Raw genomic sequence first — 20,451 nt, 5'->3', positions numbered from 1 at the left:
TTGAAAGAGACCGCCAAATAATGATCTCAACGGGCGATCTAATGACACAATGCTAAAAAGACGCCTGTTTGACCCATAATCCTATTTGGCGCCCTTTGTGAATTAAAGGCATTTTTGCAAACCGGCGCACGGCCCTTGCTGGGCTCCACCCATTTCACTTTTTCTTCTTCTTCGACTGCACGCGAGACGCGACATTGTTTCTTTCTTTTTAAAGCAACCCTAGCCAGTTTGGGAAACCTAAGGTTCCCTCTGGTTTTTTTGGGCTGGTTTTTGGGTTCTCCCCTTGTTTTTACCAGGTTTTTGTTCATGTTTTTTTTTCTTTTCTTTATTTCCTTTTTTTAATGCCTGATTTTTTCAAATTCAAAAACTTCTTCAAATTCCTGTTTTTTGTAAACCTTTTTTTAAAACACGTGAACTTTTTCTCAAAATCTATGATTTTTTTCAAATTTGTGATTTTTAATACTTTTTTTTGTTTCCAAAATCCACAAAAAAATTAAAATTCATGATTTTTTCCTCAAAATTGATGAACATTATTCAAATCCATGATATTTTTTGCTAAAGCCGCATTTAAAAAAATCACGACATTTTTCTCAAAAGTTATAAACTTTTTCCAAATTCACATAAAATTTCAACTTCATGGTTTTTTATACAAAATTCATGAACTTTTTTTTTTATTTTCATTCATGAACTTTTTTCAAATCCGCAAACTATTTTTTTCAAAATCTATGAACCTTTTTCAAATTGGCAAACTCTTTTTTAGAATCCATGATTTTTCTTCTCAAATTCGTGGTCTTTCTTTCAATTCGGTGAACTTTTTTTAGTTCCTGATTTTTTTCAAAAACGTCTTTTCTTGAATAGTCAACGGTGGAGCGGTTAACCGGACTTCTCAACCAGATCGTTCAACCAGCGAACCGGGGAATGGCCGGTGCACGAATGGGCGGGCATGGGCGAGCATGGGCGCTTGTTTTCAATACTGGCGCAGAGGGCACCGAAGAGGAGCACTCATGTTTAACCTGTTTAGCCTATGTTCTATGGTAATGGAAGCTTTAGTTTGAAAAAAAAGCTGCGCTGATATTCACCAGCCACCTAAAACAACACAAGATTGGTGTTAGCCTGTTAGGAGAGGACTTTGGTCCACACATAAGTCTAGTTTGGAACACTTCCTTTCTGTCCTGTCTTTAGGCCAAAATTGGTTATATCTCGCCTACTACCAGTGTTAGCTGAGCGTCGCTTGCAGGCACGGGAATGTGGCTCGGTCCATTTTCCGTGGGTTTTTCCTACTTTTTTGCTACTGGTTCTCTACTACGGTTTCCATGCACGTTTTTTGGTTTGGTGTCCGGTTTTTTCTCCTTTTCTATTTATTTTCATTCCCTTTTCTATTTATTTTATTTTTCATTTCAAGTTTTCTATTTTTTTATTCTTTGCCTTGTTTCTTTCCTTGCTTATTCTTTCTTCTTTTCATGCATCTTTTCTAATTTTCTACTTGGCAATTTTTTTAAAAGATCCGCTACCTTGGCAGCCGCTAGATCTAGAGCTATCCGGCGTCCAACACGATCTTCATCATTGCAACAAGGGTAGTGTTGCAGAATCTTTTGCAACAACGCTTATATTGCAAAAAAATTCTTTACTATTTTTGCAATATGAGTGTTGTTGCGGAATAAAATGTTGCAACGTGGATGATGTTGCGGAAAAATATTAGTAGTTTTTTTTCATCTTCAATTTTTTTCAACATGGTTAGAAGGCAATTTTGCAACACACATGATGTTGCAGAAAGAGACACACAAAGGACACGTGTCACACAAGAGGAGGCTTGAAACCTTTATATAAATTGCATAAATATTGTAAAATAAATGGTTGATTTTTTTAAAAATGACATCAACATTTTTTAAATGCGTGAACCCATTTAAAAACTTACACGAACATTTTATAATGTCTAGAAACTTTTTTAGTTACTATATTTTTTAATAATACTAAAAACATTTATGCACAATAAATATGTGTAATTACTTCATGGAGCATGTTTTAAATACATGATGAACACATTTTAATAAATAATGATTTTTTTACTTTCATTACGAACAATTTGTAAAAATGCACAATGAGTATATTTTTAAGAAAACATCAAAGCAACACATACCTTGCACCAAACTAGCAATTAGATACCACACACACGTTTGTTCTTTTTTTTCTAGAATGTGCACGCTAGCTCGAGGCATGCTAGCGAGCCGTGGGAGAAAACCGATAACAAGCATGCTCCGTGGACCATCTGATTCTTTAAATGTCATCAACTTTTGCACCTGACAAACAAGATAGCAACAATGTTTGCGGGGTGAGTGACCCAACTACTACGACTGGGAAGGTGTTTTTGAGCAATGTTTTGGTTCTGCTAATGGAATGAATCATGTGCCAAACTAGTGATAGTTATTGTAATAAGATTTCTCTTACTAGGTGGACAAGTCCCCGGTTTGTCTAGTCAATAAACCCGTGGAAAATGTAATTACATTTTTGATCAATTATAAAGCTAACATTTGCACCCATCATCGAGGACATCAAGTTCCAGCCAAAAATGTGGTTCTCCAACCATGACGTGGTAGTATTTCATTGAGAGGCCAACTTTGTAGCGCGTGAACTTGCGGAAATTGGTAGTATAGTGTATGGTGAATGATAGTGTGTCTTGAAACACTGATGTACCACCCAGAGTGTGACTGCTTCTGCTTTGGATGATTTGCCCAAGGAGCGTCAATATATAAAGTTATGGTTTTCAAAAAAAAAGTTATAGTCGCAAAAAAAATTATGACCTTCCCTAGAATTTTTTAATTCTTATGTGACACAACTAAGGTAGCACCGTAATACAAGCCTTAGGATAGTTTAGCGTTGCTGCCAAACTGGACACCAACCTAATATTGGCAGCAAACAAACCTTACCAAAATCTGATTTACCAAACAAGATATTCTCAACCGCTATTATCATATTTGGCGAGATTCGTCTTGCCAAAACCAATAGAGCCCGATACTATTACCCGCTCAACACTCGTGTCTGTTGCACAGCCCACGATAACAAGCCCAAAAACGTTGACGTCTCAGGTGGGTCCCACAAGCGAAATTTTCCAGAAAATTACCACTTCAATCATGCATGTGGTTTCTGTGGGTTTTCCTATTTTTCAGCTTATGGTTTAGTACTAGGGTTTACATGCATGTTTTTTTGTTGGTTTGGTGTCCGGTTTTTTCTTTTCTATTTATTTTCATACCCTTTTCTATTTATTTTATTTTCTGTCATGTTTTTTTTTTCTTTGTCTTGTTTCTTTTCTTACTTATTCTTTCTTCTTCTCATGCATCTTTTCTGTTTTTTACTTAAAAATACATGATTTTTAAAAGGGCCATGCTACACGTCTGCCGGCGGATTCTTTTTGAAAGATCCGCCACCTCGGCAATCATTAGAACTAGAGCTATCCAGCGTCCAACACCATCCTCATCAATGCAATAAAGGTAGTGTTGCAGAATCCTTTGCAACAAAGTTTATGTTGCATATATTTTTTTCACTTTTTCACAAAGTTTATGTTGCGTATTTTTCACTTTTTTTTGCAATATGGGTGTTGTTGCGGAAGAAAATGTGCAATGTAGATGATGTTGAAGAAAAATATTTGTAGTTTTTTTCGTCTTAAGTTTTTTTAACATGGGTGTTATTGCGGAAGGCAATTTTGCAACACACATGATGCTGCAGAAACAATTGCAGAAAGAGAGACGTGTCACACATGAGTAGGCTTAAAAAATTTATATAAATTAAATGAATATTATAAAATAAATGTGTGATTTTCTTATAAAAATACCAACATTTTTTAAATGCGTGAACCCATTTAGAAAATTAGATGAACGTTTTTATAATGTTTGAAAACTTTTTTAGTTACTATATTTTTTTAAATAAAGCTAAAAACATTGATACACAATAATTATGTCTAATTACTTCATGGAGCATTTTTTAAATACATGATGAACACTTCTTAATAAATAATATATGTTTACTTTCATTATGAACAATTTTTAATATGCACAATGGGTATATTTTTAATACATGTATAAAACAAAAAGGCAAAGAGAAAACATCAAAGCAACACGTACCTTACACCAAACTAGCAGTTAGATACCACACACACGTTAGTTGTATTTATTAGAACGTGCACGCTAGTTTGAGGAGTGCTAGCGAGTCGTTGAAGAAAACCGATAACAAGCATGCTTTTGTGGACCATCTGATTCTTTAAATGTCATCAACTTTTGCGCCTGACAAATGAGATGGTGAGCGCGATAGCAACGATATTTGCGGAGTGAGTGGATCCAACTACTACGACTGGGAAAGCAATGTTTTCGTTTTGCTAATGAAATGAATCATGTGCCAAACTAGTGATAGTTATTGTAATAAAATTTCTCTTACTAGGTGGACGAGTTACCGGGTTGTCTAGTCAATAAACTCGTGGAAAATGTGATTATGTTTTTGATATTATCAATTATAAAGCTAACATTTGCACCCATCATCAAGGACATCAAGTTCCGGCCGAAAATGTGGTTCTCCAAACATGAAGTGGTAGTATGTCATTGAGAGGCCAACTTTGTAGCATGTGAACTTGCGAAAATTGGTAGTATGTGTACGGTGAATGATAGTGTGCCTTGGAACACTGATGTACCACCCAAAGTGTCTGCTTCTGCTTTGGGTGATTTGCACTAGGAGCATTAATATATAATAAAGTTATGCTTTTTCCAAAAAAAAAAATTGATGACCTTCCCTAGAATTTTTGTAATCTTATATGTGGCACAACTAAGGTAGCGTCGTAATACATTCCTTAGGATAGTTTAGCGTTGCTGTCAAAGAGGACAGCCAAATATAGGCAGCAAAGAAACCTTACCAAAATCTGATCTATAAACAAGTTATTCCAAATTCAACCCGATATTACCCGCTCAGCGCTCGTGTCCGTCGCACAGCCCAACCCGATAACAAGCCCAAAAACGTCGACGTCTCTCTCGAGCGGGTCCCACACGCGAAGTTTTCCAGAAAATTCCCGCTTCAATCAATCAGTCCCTCTTTTCCCGCGGCTCGCAGACGTGTTCGCTCGCGACTCTTCGAAGCCTCCGAGGGGCAAAACCGTAATTCCCCGCGAGCCAAAACCGACCTACAGGCGCAGCTCCGGGCCCGGCATATATATCCACGTCCTCCCACCTTATCAACAACCCACACCCACCCATCCGCCATGATCTGAAAATTTACGAATCTCCCTCTCGGCGCGATCCGAAAATCCCCCAAAGTCCCCGCGCTCCCAGACCCAACCGCCGGTTTAAATTTTTCCGAACCCGATCGGATCTAGCCGCCTCGTCCCCAGCCCGCCCCGAGCGCGCCGCCACCCCACGGATCCGCCCCCTCCTCGCCGGCGTCGACCGATGGCGGTGCTCGGGCGGCCCACGAAGCGGGCGCGGCGCGGGCGGGTGCTGGCGGAGCCGTGCCTCCTCGACCTGCGGGCGTTCCCCGGCTGGAAGGAGCGGGCCGGCGCCGCGTCGTTCCGCGCCAACGTGCGGGGGTTCCTGTCCCGGCACGCGTCGCCGGCGCCGCCGCCCGCGGAGTGGGAGCAGGGCGGCGTGCTGGGCGACGCCGGCGCGGTGTGGCAGGTAGGTTTCCGTGTAGGCGAGGAGGGCGGGGCCTCGGTCGTGGCCATGGATGTGGTCGAGGAGGACGTGCCCAGGGCCAGGCGCGTCCACTGTGACCACTGTACGGTTGCTGGTAAGTGCCTCAGTTATTCCGGCGTGCTCGAGTGCTTGTGTTATTTCAGCATGCCCAGGTAGTCGTCCGGGAATTTCTGGTTTTGTATATAGGTGTTTGTGTCAGCTATAGATTTCTCTGGGGTAGGCAAAGAGTATGGGAGTTCCTAGATTTGTGTTATTAATTAGCTTGGGATGCTGTAAAATCCGTGTAAAGGCATGCTCGCATGAATTAGATTTGACTACCCGACGGAGTAAAGGCTTTTAATATAGCATTATCCATTTTTTTTGAATCTCTGTGCACTTGCAAGTCAAAAAAAGACAAAAGAAGAGCCCAACGGAAAAAAGGAGAGCGAAAAAAAGAAAAAGAAAGAAAGGAGAGAGTGAAAAAACATGAAAGTGAGACAAAAAGAGATAAAAATAAGAGGAATGAGAGGGAACAGAGGCTGGCAAAATGAACAGCCTATTCCTAATGGCCTCACTCTTTCAAGTTTAACACGTAATTCATTATAAATTGATCTACCACTTGTTCGGGAACTTAAAGCCACATCTGCTGACAAATAGATAATGGCATGACCATGGCTGTTGAATTACATCTTGGAGCCAAATTGATGTCATTAATTTGTTCAACTCTGATAGGCTGGAGCAGGCACCCAGTTTGTGTGAAAAAGTATCACTTCATAATTCGGAATGAGAAAATGGCCAGCTGCAAAACCTGCCGGCGTTGTGGCCTGATGGTTCAATTGTTTCAGACAAGGTTGGTTCTATCACCAATGTTCAGTATTTGCAATCTAATAAGGCAACAATATCACTGCAAACAAATGTGACAATAACACTGCAACTTCTGATGATAAATAAAATTACACACTGAACTGTTATTTAACCAATGATCAGGTGCCCGGCGTGCAGTCATGGTTCTGCGTTACCCCATGATGAATCTGAAGATTGGGACTATGCCCAGATTGATGATCCGCGGCATTTGCTGCATGGCATAGTACATGAAAATGGGTTTGGCCATCTTGTACGAATTAACGGCCATGAAGGTGGCTCCAGCCTCTTGACAGGATACCAACTGATGGACTTTTGGGATCGTCTTTGCACATACCTAAGAGTCAGGTATAAAAGCCAAATTTACACATTTATGTGGAATAGGAACAGCCTACCTTTTTGTAATTTGTTGGGAAATGATACTAACATAAGAGTACATGATTAATTTCAGAAAGGTTTCAGTGTTGGATGTCTCGAAGAAGTTTGAAGTTGACTACAGGGTTCTACATGCCATTGCCACTGGCTGTTCTTGGTATGGGCAGTGGGGATTCAAACTCGGAAGTGGGAGCTTCGGAATTACATCTGAAACCTACAGCAAAGCCATTGAAAACCTCTCCTCAGTGTCACTCTCTCACTTCTTTCCGCACTCCCGATATCCTCGAAACCAACTGCAGGATACCATTGCTTTCTATCAATCGCTCTCAAAGCGCCCTCTCACCACATTCCGTGATCTGTTCCTCTATGTCTTGGGGCTTGCTGCTGGCAAAAGTGTGCATACCCACCTTGTGACAATGCACAAGAGGGAGCTAGCATATGATGCCAATTTCAAAGAGGAAAACTGGGCTGATGAGAAAATAAAGCAAGCGATGGATGTTGTGCTGAAAGTTCTCCGTGCTGCAGATAGGTGGGTGGCTATGCGAACCCTAAAGGCAGCTACAGCTCATCCAATTGGTTCACCACAGCTGGTTGATTACTGCCTCAAGACCATTGGTGGTACAAGAACCTATGATGGAATGGTTGTTGTAGTTCGATGCAACAGTGAGACAAACACAATAGAGTACAGGTTCGTGACTCAGATATTGGTTGTGACTTGCATAACTAGCCTAGTTCTTGTTTCTATGATCAAAAGGCTAACTGTTCTTTTACTCATTGCAGGCTCACAAATGAAATCTTGCCACCAAAGAATGCGAGCATGCCAACTCGGGAACACCTTTTCCGTGACATCAAGTTCCTCTATGATGCGCTCCTCAACCCTCATACAATGCAACCTTATAAGCCAGAACATATTCATGAACATGCCAACAGATCTGCGATGGTCCTTTTGGACTGCAAGCAGTTCATCAAGCATTATGACATGGAAGAGGATTTCTTGCCTCAAAACCAATCTGTGCTGCACATCTGGTGCCAAGTGGAGCTATTGGATCAGGTTGGTGATCCACCCAGCCTCCCAGCAGAACTTTTAACACTTCCGCAAACAGCTACTGTTGCTGATCTGAAGATGGAGGCTGCGAGAACATTCCAAAGTATCTACTTGATGCTACAAAGCTTTGTAGCAAACCAGCTTCTTGATTGTCCAACTGCAGATGACACAACTCAAGTCAAGCTCTTATTTGGAGCAAAAGGGACTGTCAGCATCCAAGGCAAGTGTGTTGGAGGTGAGCGCAGGGTTGCAATTTATCGAATGGAGAGGGGTGTAGACAAATGGACAGTTAATTGTTCATGTGGAGCGAAGGATGATGATGGTGAGAGGATGCTATCTTGTGACTCATGCCATGTGTGGCAGCACACTAGGTGTGTTGGAATTAGTGATTTTGTTCAGGTGCCGAAGAGATTTGTATGTGCATCTTGTAAATTACTCCACAAGTCTAAGATGTATAGTAGCTTCCCTAACAAAAGATGTAAGACTGGCTCTTTTAGTCATGCCAGTAGTGGGTTGTGGAGGCCCAACATCAGTTAACATGTACATATCGACAACAATGAGTTCCTAATATGACAGATGCAAGTTTTGCATGACTACCATGTACTGAAATATATTTGATGTCTGGTTTGTACGAGGTTAATCATTCAGGGTTCATGACAAATGAGGAAACTTACCAGCATGAAGTTTTAGTGTGATATTCCAGCAGACCATGAGCATGGTTCGGTGACTTGCTTTGTTCTCTGGCCACCAAAATCTTCTAAATGGCACTGAAAAATAAGCGGAAACTGTTTTAAAACCTAAGATGAAGTGTTTCTTCAGTTAAAAAAAGAGAAAACAAAGACAGCATGAATGAGTATCTAGCTGTTACACAATACTGAAGATCTAGAACGCTTTTATGATTTCTTGACGAAAAGAAGAAATACCTCAGATGAACCTCTACCATGATCCCAAATGCAATATGGAAAAAACAAGATGAATGGATATATAGAATTACACAAATACTGCAGTTACAAGTTCAGTGGTAATGAATATGTACATTGTTGTGATATTATAAGCTATAAATCTTTTATCACACGGGACAAAAGAGAAGGAGTGTATCCAGTCCAGACTCCTGTTTCAAAACAAGAGAAAATAAAATCTCATCAGTACGTCAATGTTGTTTCAAAACAGGAGTGTATACAGTGACTTGACATTAATAATACATTGATAAAAATAGACAAAAAAAATAGTGAAAGAGCATGCTGCGACCAAATTCCAAGTTGCAGCAACACTTACTATAGCCTAACAACAAGCAAAATAATAAGGTGGATACTGGGGACAATTCCTAAATATACAATTTGCGTCATGATTTAATATTTATAAGTATGTGCTTATAACGGTGAAATCCAGTAATAAGTCACTGTATGCTACTGCTAAGCTCCACTTATTAGAGTTCTAGGCATAACCTAAATAAAATATGATGGGCGTGCATAGCGCCAGTCCAAGGGAAGCCTCCTTGACTCTAGTGATGCTGAAAAAACCGATCTGCACAACAGTGAATATCATATGCATAAATTACCTAACCAAAATAACAATAAAAAAAGATATCGAACCCTACACATTTTGGTCCATCAGAAACAGTCCAGGCATTGTTGGCTTGATGATGCCGATACATTACACACTAATAAAAATAAGAAATTATGCAAATATTCCGAGGTTCGTTTGACATCAAAACAGAAATACCCAATATGAGTTGGAAACCATTTTTTTCATACATGGAAAGAAACAAGGCAAGTGAAGAAACAATACCATTTATAATTGCAAGATGGATAGTTGGAGTGTAGCAAATTAAGGGCAAGCTCAGGATGCTAAATTCTACTCCCTCCGTTTCTAAATATAAGGCTTTTTAGAGATTTCACTATGGAATACATATGGAGCAAAATGAGTGAATCCACACTCTAAAAAATGTCTATATACATCCATATGTAGTTTGTAGTGGAATCTCTAAAAGGACTTATATTTAGGAACGGAGGGAGTAGAAACCAAAACTCCCACCCTTCCAAATTATTGAAGTTCTAGGTTTGTCTAAGTCAAACTTCTTTGAGTTTGACCAAGTCTATAGAAAAATATGCTTAGATCTACAATACCAAACATATATATAATGGAAATACATTTTGTAAGAAATCCCAAGAAGTCGGATTCAGTTCACTCCCGTTTTCAAGATCCGGTTCAGTGTAATGAAACTAATTTGGCGTTGTAGGTCTTGATATATTTTTCTTATGGACTTGGTCAAATTTGAATAAGGACAAAGCTAGAACTTCAATTAATTTGGAATGGAGAGAGTAATCCACAATAGATAAACTGAAGCATACTAAATGAAGACAAGCTCTTGGATGCTACACCTTAGTTTTAGAATAGACAAACAGACGCATTCTAACTTCTAATGGAAAACATGGTTAGATAGATGATTACAAATTGCACATGAAAGAACAGGGGTAAATATTGTTAACAGAGAACAGCCAAACAAATATATTGCTCTTTATGAGGTTATGAGGTTACAGAGTACAAACTTAACTTGAGAATGACAGTGTTCAAAATAGTCAATGAAAAATTCATCAGTACTGAACATAATTAACAGAAGTTATTTTGATGGTATATAAGAATATTTATGGAACAAACAACATGAAGATAGCTCCAATCTTAAACAAAAATCAAAGCACACTTGTCTGTAAAAAGCTAACAAACTATGTGATGCTTCCAGCTAATATGTTCAGAGAACAGGAGCATGAGAAAAAATAACAGAAACTATATGATTTAACTGGTTTCAAAACATGAAGTCCTAAAAGCTCTTGTTTTTGACTTTGCATCCACTGATAAAGAAGAATCAGAGTAGTGAGCAAGACTGTAAATGTTCTGAAAATTAAAAGAAAAGAGATTGCATGTTCATCTTAGCTGCAGTCCTGATCGTGAGAAGTACATCCTATACGTTTTACCAAGGGAACAGTAGGGATAACAGAAAGTCACTGTTGTCACTGTCCTAGTGAAGAATTTTGTGCTATCTACCTTCTTGGTTTACCCCCTAGTGCTTCGATACATATGCAATTACACAACTGATCAGTGAAAGACTAGAATAATATTTCTTTTCGAACGGACACTGCTCAACTACAACAGGAGGTTAGTACCTCCCAAACTAAATAAGGCATGTGACACAATTTCATCCGAACTGTCAAACAGGTTTTGCAAGAAGCAGTCGTGTTTCCAACAAGCAGAAAACTAAAACATCCGTGACAGAAGTTTCATTTCTCAATATATATGTACCAACACATTAATGATTAATAAAAGTACAGATAGACTCCTCAAAATACTTGGGCCAGATGCTGCACCAGTGCTATAGAATGATCAAGGTATAGTGCCACAAGGTTTTACCTAATCTAATTTTCCACCCTTCCTTCTGTTTCAAACCTACACTTGTTAACCTTGCGGCAACTGTGGAGTTTTGCAGTATGCTGGTTTTACTTACATGAACAAAATTTATGTTGGGAGCAGGGAGTATCCCTGCTGTACGTGTCAGAAAAAATATGGTTGATTCTAGAGCTAAGTTGATACTCCAAGAGGTGTTCTACGCATGGGAGCTCCATTTAAATCAAACATAGTATGCAGTTCCCAAACAAAATGTACTCAGGAGTCCAAAAGCGAAGTTCAGAGACAGATTGTTGTATTAGGAACATACACATGAGAATGTCATGGCACCACGAACCCTGTTGGGAAACAAAGAGAACTCCATAGAAGCTAATTCCAAAACAATAAAAGTGAAGAATTTGTATAGCTAGACCTATATGGACTGACATAGGATAGACTGAATACATAATTCTGCTAGTGGTGAGGCAATCAATGGTACTTCAATGCCAATAATTTCCAGAATTTGAATCATCTCTAAACCACAGCAACGAAAACTCAATAACTTCAGCTCAAGAGCTAAACTCATTAACGAAATATGAAGAATAAAAATAGAGAATCATAAAGAGAACACATCTGATAATCATAAAGCAAGGTAACAATCCTAAAAGACCGATTGTGCATACACTGTTCGGGGAAAAGAGAACATTGAAGCAGTTGGGGAAGATTTTCTTTTAGCATAGTACACCTAGCTGACCACAAGGAAATTTTACGAATAAAAATAGAGAATCATAAAGAGAACACATCTAATAATCATAAAGCAAGGCAACAATCCCGAGGGGAAGAGAACACTGAAGCCGTTGGCAAAGAATATTTTTTTAGCATATAATACAGCTAGATGATCACAAGGAAGAAGTAATCGAGCATGGGAATATAAAGCTACAGACATCTCAATGACATCATTTACTCAAACTGGGAACACAACCCTAGGTTTTTGCGGTAATTAACTGTTCCACAACTAAGTACAAGCAAATTCCCGCATTCCAGATAGGGCTTGAACTGTTGGCTAATCTTACCATGAGTATAGCCCATACATAAGGACCAATCTTGGCATCACAATCAACAAATACAGATGCCCTAAATACCTATAATCACCAAGATGAACACGAAATCATGATTAATAGGCTACTTAAGCAATTAATTTAGGGGACCAGTACTACGACCCTGTTACAGACGGCAATTCCTCTGCAATATCTTGCATAGAGCACAATACATCAACAGAGTAAACCGGAAGCTTACGCATTCCTTGGGGACGACCAACTCGCGGAGACAGGAACAACCGAAAAGGAACCGAGAATCACAGACGACGCCTGAAAACCTAACCCCAGAGCAAGTCCTTCACGGGAAATAACAAGAGACAGCACACAGCAACGATTAAGCCGCGCACGAGATAATCCGCGAGTGGATTGACGGAGAAGGGAGGGGGAGCCCAAACCTTGGCCTGCCGGCGTGTCGATCGTTCACGGCGAATGTGCGAAGAGAGGAAACCGGGAGGAGGATTTCAATTCATCGTTTGGTTTGGCTTTTAGTTGGGGAAATACGGTCTGCCGTGAAGGGCGAACATCTGGAGGATATTTTACATCGGCGTTGCGTTCCTGATCCAAAGTCGGACACTCGGACCAAGTCAAAAATACTTCTTTTTTTCCCGAGAAAGTCAAAAATACTTCTGTGGTAATTTGTACTGGTACTTTCTCCGTATTTTTAGTTCGTATATTAATTTGTCTTAATACATTTTACTAAGTTTGTCTTAAATTTATATAGAGAAAACATCATCGTTAGATTTATTCCTAAAAACATCGTTGGATTTATGATGGAATATTTTCATATTATACTTATTTGATATTCACTTCTACTTCGGTACAATCAGCCTAAACACATCAACGACAATAATCTCTTCATACCTCTTCGTCATCAAAGGTAGGATGGTCTTTTTTAAATAAAAAAATCGTCGCCCACCCGACCTCAGTGGTATGTGTGGTGTGTATGTACGTACGTACGTACGCCCACTCAGCTGTACCGTACATACGCGTCGTGGTATGTGGGTGACCGCAGGCAATCAGTCGGTCAACCACGTCACATGACGTGGCGTGTGGACGACCTCGCCGGTACATGGTGCCGGTGGTAAAAAACCAATAGCAATTCATTTAGAAGAAAAAACTTGGCAGTATTAAAGTTGGTAGTGCATGTAATGAAGATACCGTTGGATTGGCATCATCCAACAGCCAATATTTAAAGTTATTCCCACGGCACCGCATAGTGGATATAAATATATACATATTGAATTCACAAATAATACATGAATAAGTAGACATATATTTAATACATTCATACTAGAAGAGGTTTCTTCACATTGTACGGCCAGCCCATTTCTCCTCAAGTAACATGATGCCTGCCACGAAGTTACGACGACATGCAACTCTTCCCAAGAAAGTGTGGTAACTGCAGTGACATGCCTCATATCCACGATGCTAGGAGTTTCTGCTTTGCCATGGAACTAGGCTGCCCAAATGATATGTAATCAACAGACTATTACAGCAGGTAATATAATTAATATAAAGGTTACTCATGAAATATTTTTATGGCCATGCAAACTTACATGGGGAAGCATTGGATCATTGGGCAAGTGCACCATGGTGTCAAGTTTGGGTTGACCGAGAATGTACATCTTTATCTTCGACCCTGGCTCAAGAATGTATGCCCTACCCAATCCTCTCCAATCAGAGCAACCCAAAAAGGTGTGGTCTTCTTCATTCTTGAACAAAATAGAGAGTTAAATCTTTCTCTGGTTTCTACATGGCCCTCAACCATCATATTCTGATGGATAGGAATCTGCAGAATCCGAAGGACTTCATGTGCAAAGCAAAGGATGATCTAATCAACGTTAAAGGGAAACAAAATTAGATTATAGCTTGTTGACCATACACCTTGCTATATATGCATGAAATGAAGGGTTTAGGTTTTGAAATCATCCATACCGTCTTCCGCTTGAAGTCGTGTCCAAGCCTAAGGGAGAACCGATTGTTATTCATCCCTCGAACCATGGTGCACCGTTCACGTCTGTCGCCACACCTAGAGCACACTGGGGCCATAGCTGCGATCACACCTTTCAAATGTATAGATTAAATGATGGTAAAAATAATGAATTTTAACTCATTAACAATCTAGCTAGGCATATTAAATAATGATAAATTAAATAATTGGTAAAATAATACACACACACACATGTGTGTGTGGGGGGGGGGGGGATATCTCATTAACAATCTAGCTAGGCATACAATTTTTTTTACTAATTAACACTTATATATGGGATATCTCTCTCTTCTCTAGTTTTATATTTCTCTTCGTTCTCTATCATTTTTTCTCTCTGTTCTCTATTTAGCTTCTCTCTTCTCTCTTCTCTTTCTCTCTTTTCTCTTCTACCTTCTTCTTCTCTCTCCCCCTTTTCTCTATTCTATCTTAGCTTCTCTCATCTCTCTTTCTCTGATTTCTCTCTTCTTTCTTTTTCTCTGTTATTTTTTTTCACTCTCTTCTATCTTAGCTTCTCTCTTTTCTCTCTTCTCTTTTTTTTGACAACTTCTCTCTTCTCTCTTTTCTCCTTCTCTCTCTTCTCTCTTTTTTTCCTACTTTTCTCTCATATGTGTTCTGTTTTCTCATATCTTTTCTCTTCTCTTCTTATCAATTCAATACAGAGAATATACTAAAAAATACATAAAAATATATAAATAATATATAACTATGCTAACCTACATTATGAAAATACAAATAAATTCTATGCTAACCTACATTATACAAATATATGACTAATTTAGTACAGACATCTCTCTTTCTCTCTTTTCTCCTTTTCTCTTACTTTTAATTCTCCCTTCTATGTTATTTTCCCCCTTTTCTCTCTTCTCTCTTTTCTCTTCTCTGTTTTGTTTTCTCATTTTCTCTCTTCTATCTTCTCTCTCCTCTCTTTTCTCGTCTCTCGTCTCTCTTCTCTTCTCTTTGTTATGTTTTCTCATTTTCTCTCTTCTCTCTTCTCTCTTCTCTTTCTCTTTCTCTCTTTTCCTTAGTACAAATAAACTAACTAATCTATATAATACAACTAAACCTATATATTGTGTATGCATGTACAAATGGATGGGCCAAGAAGCATACCCGACCACTTGGGTGACGAGGACGGCGGCCTGACACACAGACCGACGGCAAAGACGGTGGTGATACACCAAGGCAGGCGCTCGTGTGTGTGTGTGTGGGGGGGGGGGCAAGGACGGCGACGAGATGGGAATTGAGTTAGTCTTAGAGGTGGGACTAGGAATCTTATTTTACCAATTATCGTTCTACACGTGCATATGAGTTTTCCACTGAATCGCATATTCCAGGATCATAGCAGTTATAAGATATAATATAAACTGTAAATTATGAACACAGAAATATAAGAATAGACTATTATTGCCTCTAGGGCATACTTCCAACAGATTTTGAAGAGAAAGAATTAGAGAGTGAGAGAGAGAGAGAGGGATGAATATCAGAATGAAGGGGATGGAGGAAGAAGAGAGAGTGGGAAGGACAGAAGAAGTGGTGGTCAATTATTGAGGCGCAAATGTTACCAGCGTTTCGAGTTACCGAGTGCTCCTAGTTTTCAAACGTTAGCGACACCCACTAAGAGTAAACGCCGCTAACTGGTAAGACCCGCGTGCCTGCCAGTGCTCAGTCTACCAGACATCAAAGTAGCAGCACTCCGCAAAACAGTACATGTTGCTACTTAGGGTGACACTAGCGGCGTTCGTTGGTCAGGCATGCCTCCACTTATTTGTGGCACAACGGCTAGTTTCATGTACCAGGCTTTGCAGGTTTTTCTATTCGGGAACGCCGCTAATGTCTTCACGGTTGCAGCGTCCCATTTCTCCCGGACGATGCTGGTAGTTAGTGAAATTAGCGATTGCGTTCTGTTTGAGCTGAACGCTGCTACAAGTGAAATCCTATAAGGCGTTTTCCTACTAGTGTGATCTACAGGTATAGGGGATCAATCGTTGTCTTTTTGACAATTAAGAGTGTCGAACCCAATGAGGAGCACAAGGAATTGATGGGCAGTTTTCAGCATGGTTTCCCTGCAAGTGTTGTAAGATAGTTTTGCTACATAGTTTGATATCAAGATAAATAGTAACCAAGTAACAAGTAACCAATCCTTAATTGTGCTAAGGACAAGCCAGTGATGTTCCTTATAGTAACTAAAACGCTCTTGAGGGCACGCGGAAATCTCGTCAAGTAACTTTCACCATGTTTCATTAAGTTACCGTTCATTGTCATCCTAAGTGTTATGTGGGTGGACCGGAGCTAAGGTGATGTCCTAACTAGAACAAATATCTACTTATGATTATACCCTCCATGCAAGCATCTACAACTGCAAGAGAAGTAATTAAGATAAATTTAACCATATCATTAAACAGTTGGATCCAAAATAGCCCCTTACGAAATAATTCACAAACTAGGGTTTGGGTTTCTATCACTCCCGCAACCTATCATCTACAAACTAATTTGACAACCTAGGCCCAAAGTGGGGGAAGTGCCATGTAGTTGACGTTCACATAACACTACTAGAGGAACAACAACACTACATAATATCAAAACATTGAACTGGAATCAACTTAACGTGATTACTAGCAAAAAGACTTCTCTCATGTCCTCAAGAACTAAAGGAACTATTCACAACTCATCATATTGATCATGATCAATGGGTATAAATATATGATTAACAATCTGAACATAACAATCTTCCACCAATTAAACCAATAAGCATCAACCACAAGATGTAATCAACACCTACAATCACTCACATGTACCAGTGTGAGGTTTGATACAACGATTGAACACAAGAGAAGAACTAGGGTTTGGAGATGAGATGGTGCTGAACGAAGATGTTGATGAAGACGATGATTCCCACGATGAACGAAGGGTTGGAAATGATGAAGGCTTCGATTTCCCCCTCCCGGAGGGAAGTTTCCCTAGCAAAATCGCTCCGCTAGAGAGCAAAAGTTCCTTACGCAAGTTCCACCTCACAAACGGCGGTGGAAAGTCCCGAAGAGTTTTCTATGATTTTTTCTAGGGAAAAATAGAATTTTTAGCCAAAGGACGTCGAGAGAGGGGCCACAGGGTGCTGATGACCTGCAAGGGCACATGGCTATTGTAACACTTTCGTGATAAGTAAAGTGTCGAACCCACAGGGAGCTGATAGGAAGGCACCACAAACCCCGCAACCACGCTATCACTAGTTACGTACGCACCCAAACCGGAGTTTGGAAATAGCCTATTCTATAACTTGCTAGGGAAACTAGAATAAAAGGGTAATTAACTAAACTACTAGCAAGAGAGTAAAAACATTAAATAAAAGATGCTAAGTTAGTAAGGACGATGCTTGAGTAGTAAAGCGTTCTCAAGGGTTCCGTAATCACTACCACTAATATGAACTAGTGAATCCTCTATTCACTGGTCAAATGCGTAAGTGGGCGGAGCCGCGTACAAAACACGTTCTACTCGAAGTAGACTTCATGCCATGCATGCCACCATCATAGTATCCCCCATAGGGTTAGAACTAATGATAATTAAGGGTTACCCCATGGACGCGGCCTCTTTAAGGGTTCTCCATTATTCCCTTATCAATTGCAACAGTGAGGAATCAAAGGCTTTTACTGTCACCTCGAATTACCCCAATGCCCCAACCCTTCACAACGACAGTAGTTCCTCTACGACCTATACGACAATAGTGCGAGCGAGGCTTCCTCTCAACACTTGTGAGAACACTAAATCGAATCATGAACAGAAGATATTGGATCGCAACAAGAATCACATAGGGTTCAACCATATCCTCAAGAACTATAGTGTCGGATTCCGGGCTCCGCAGACCCAAGAGATGGTTCGAACTCTAGGGCGTGTGAGAAGAACTCAACCTCTCCAGCCAATCACTTCGTCACCCCCACGGCCTAGCTCGATGAACAAACAAGAAGATGGACACGGCAGTTTACCCAAGCTTGGGCCACCTTGCGGTGTAAGACCCTACTCCTGCTTTGGGGTGGGTTAGCCTCGCGAGGGGCCGAGGATGAACTAGTACAAGGGAAGAACAACCTCAGGAGGTTTGCTCTAGTGTGGGTGTGAGCTGAAGGGATTCGATCATCCGGTCCCCCGCTATGGTGGTGGCTAGCCTATATTTATAGTGGCATTGGCCCTCTTCCCCCAAAACGTAGGAGGGAAGGGATCCCACAGTGGCCAATTCGAACGGGGACAAGTAGTACATCTTATCCTGACAAAAAGGTGCTCTTCTCCCGCAAAGCCTTTGGTTGTGACGTTGCGGTGCGCTCGGCGATGACATCCATCCTGCTGTCCTGGCGGTCTTGGTCTTGTTGCACGGGAATGGAAACCTTTGGGCGATTCCTCGGGACCCCGCGCCCGCGCTTGCCTCCTTAGCACCAAACAGGAAACCTGCTACTCTGCACCCGCTGGCGCCTGCCTAGCCTTGGTCGTCATGGCTTGTGTCAGCGCAACCTCATGAGGTTGATCACCCGCATAGAAATCTCCGCTCCTCTAGAGGCAGCCTGGGAAGGCCGCTCCCTCTGAAGGTCTTGATGTTGCCCGCCTCGCGGGGGTTGGCCCCTTGCGAGGGTCTTGTCTTGTTGGAGCTGTAGATGGGTCATACCAGGCTGTTGATGGAGCCATGTCGTGGGCCGCAGGTAGGCAAGTCTAGGTACCCCGATTCCCAGAACGCCGACAGTAGCCCCCGGGCCCAAGGCGTGCTCGGACTTGGCTTCGAGGCGAAGCCAAAGGGCAAGGGTGAAGCGCCGCAGGCCCCAATCTCCTGCGGGCCCAGCCGACGCATGGCCCTTGATGGGACGTGGGCGTCTCCACTTCCCCACGCTGCCTCGGCAACTGCCTGACTTGACGACTGCCTGGCATACACGGCCCAGCAATCATTGCCTGACTCGCTCGCCTTTTGCTCCCCCTCTTCCTTGCGAGCTTGTGCTTCCTTCGTCGGATTCCGCGCCGACTCCAATCCACCCCGCTGCCATGGCTCCCAAGTCGAAGAAAGGGAAGACCCGTGCGACCGCGAAGCCCTTGCCGGGGCCGAAACCGGTGCTGGACCGGTCCACGGTGATCAACCGGGAGGGGCTGGACAAGGTTCAGCAGGCCCTCACCGCCGATTCCAATGAGTGGAAGGTGACGACGATCTGGCCTGCCTCATGGGCCCTGATTGACATGGAGGCCACCGAAACCCCCCTTCATCTTCACGCTCTCTTCGCCGGCCTGGTCCCCCTTTTTCAGATTTCTTCAACACCGTGCTCTCGCATTACCAGGTTCATGCGCTGCATCTGGACCCCGGATCCATCGTCCTCCTCTCCGCATTCGCCTTCCCGTCCGAGGCTTTAGTGGGCATTGCCCCGTCCGAGGCTTTGCTCCGCCATTTCTTCTCTTTCCACTTGGTCGACGGCGGGCAACGCTCGGGGTGTGTGTTGAAGGAAATATGCCCTAGAGGCAATAATAAAGTTGTTATTTATATTTCCTTATATCATGATAAATGTTTATTATTCATGCTAGAATTGTATTAACCAGAAACTTAGTACATGTGTGAATACATAGACAAACAGAGTGTCATTAGTATGCATCTACTTGACTAGCTCACACATGGTTAAGTTTCCTAGCCATAGACATGAGTTTTCATTTGATTAACGGGATCACATCATTAGAGAATGATGTGATTGACTTGACCCATTCCGTTAGCTTAGCACTTCATCGTTTAGTATGTTGCTATTGCTTTCTTCATGACCTATACATGTTCCTATGACTATGAGATTATGCAACTCCCGAATACCGGAGGAACACTTTGTGTGCTACCAAACGTCACAACGTAACTGGGTGATTATAAAGGTGCTCTACAGGTGTATCCGATGGTACTTGTTGAGTTGGCATAGATCAAGACTAGGATTTGTCACTCCGATTGTCGGAGAGGTATCTCTAGGCCCTCTCGGTAATGCACATCACTATAAGCCTTGCAAAGCAATATGACTAATGAGTTAGTTGCGGGATGATGCATTACGGAACAAGTAAAGAGACTTGTCG

The 20,451-nt window shown here is 41.3% G+C and overlaps 1 protein-coding gene and 1 long non-coding RNA gene across 3 annotated transcripts; one reads left to right on the top strand and one right to left on the bottom strand.

The window, feature by feature from the left end:
* Positions 1–5,214: 5,214 nt before the first annotated feature.
* Positions 5,215–8,515, top strand: LOC109741255 (PHD finger protein At1g33420). Its single transcript, XM_020300332.4, has 5 exons — positions 5,215–5,760; positions 6,378–6,495; positions 6,633–6,854; positions 6,958–7,569; positions 7,662–8,515. Exons 1-5 carry the CDS (start codon positions 5,424–5,426, stop codon positions 8,461–8,463), a joined length of 2,091 nt encoding a protein of 696 aa, XP_020155921.1. The 5' UTR covers positions 5,215–5,423; the 3' UTR covers positions 8,464–8,515.
* LOC109741256 (uncharacterized) lies at positions 6,522–12,973 on the bottom strand. Of its 2 annotated transcripts, none has more exons than XR_002227538.4 (6): positions 12,797–12,973; positions 12,601–12,697; positions 9,372–9,450; positions 8,963–9,037; positions 8,601–8,693; positions 6,522–6,843 (listed from the first exon to the last, which is right to left on the bottom strand). It is a non-coding gene; the product is annotated as an uncharacterized lncRNA (long non-coding RNA). The 2 variants fall into 2 exon arrangements; XR_002227539.4 differs by lacking the exon at positions 6,522–6,843 and adding an exon at positions 7,776–8,083.
* Between the last annotated feature and the right edge of the window lie 7,478 nt (positions 12,974–20,451).

The sequence above is a fragment of the Aegilops tauschii genome, chromosome 4, assembly GCF_002575655.3.
Source record: "Aegilops tauschii subsp. strangulata cultivar AL8/78 chromosome 4, Aet v6.0, whole genome shotgun sequence".
Classification (NCBI taxonomy): Eukaryota; Viridiplantae; Streptophyta; class Magnoliopsida; order Poales; family Poaceae; genus Aegilops; species Aegilops tauschii.
This window is presented reverse-complemented; position numbering and strand designations above follow the sequence as displayed.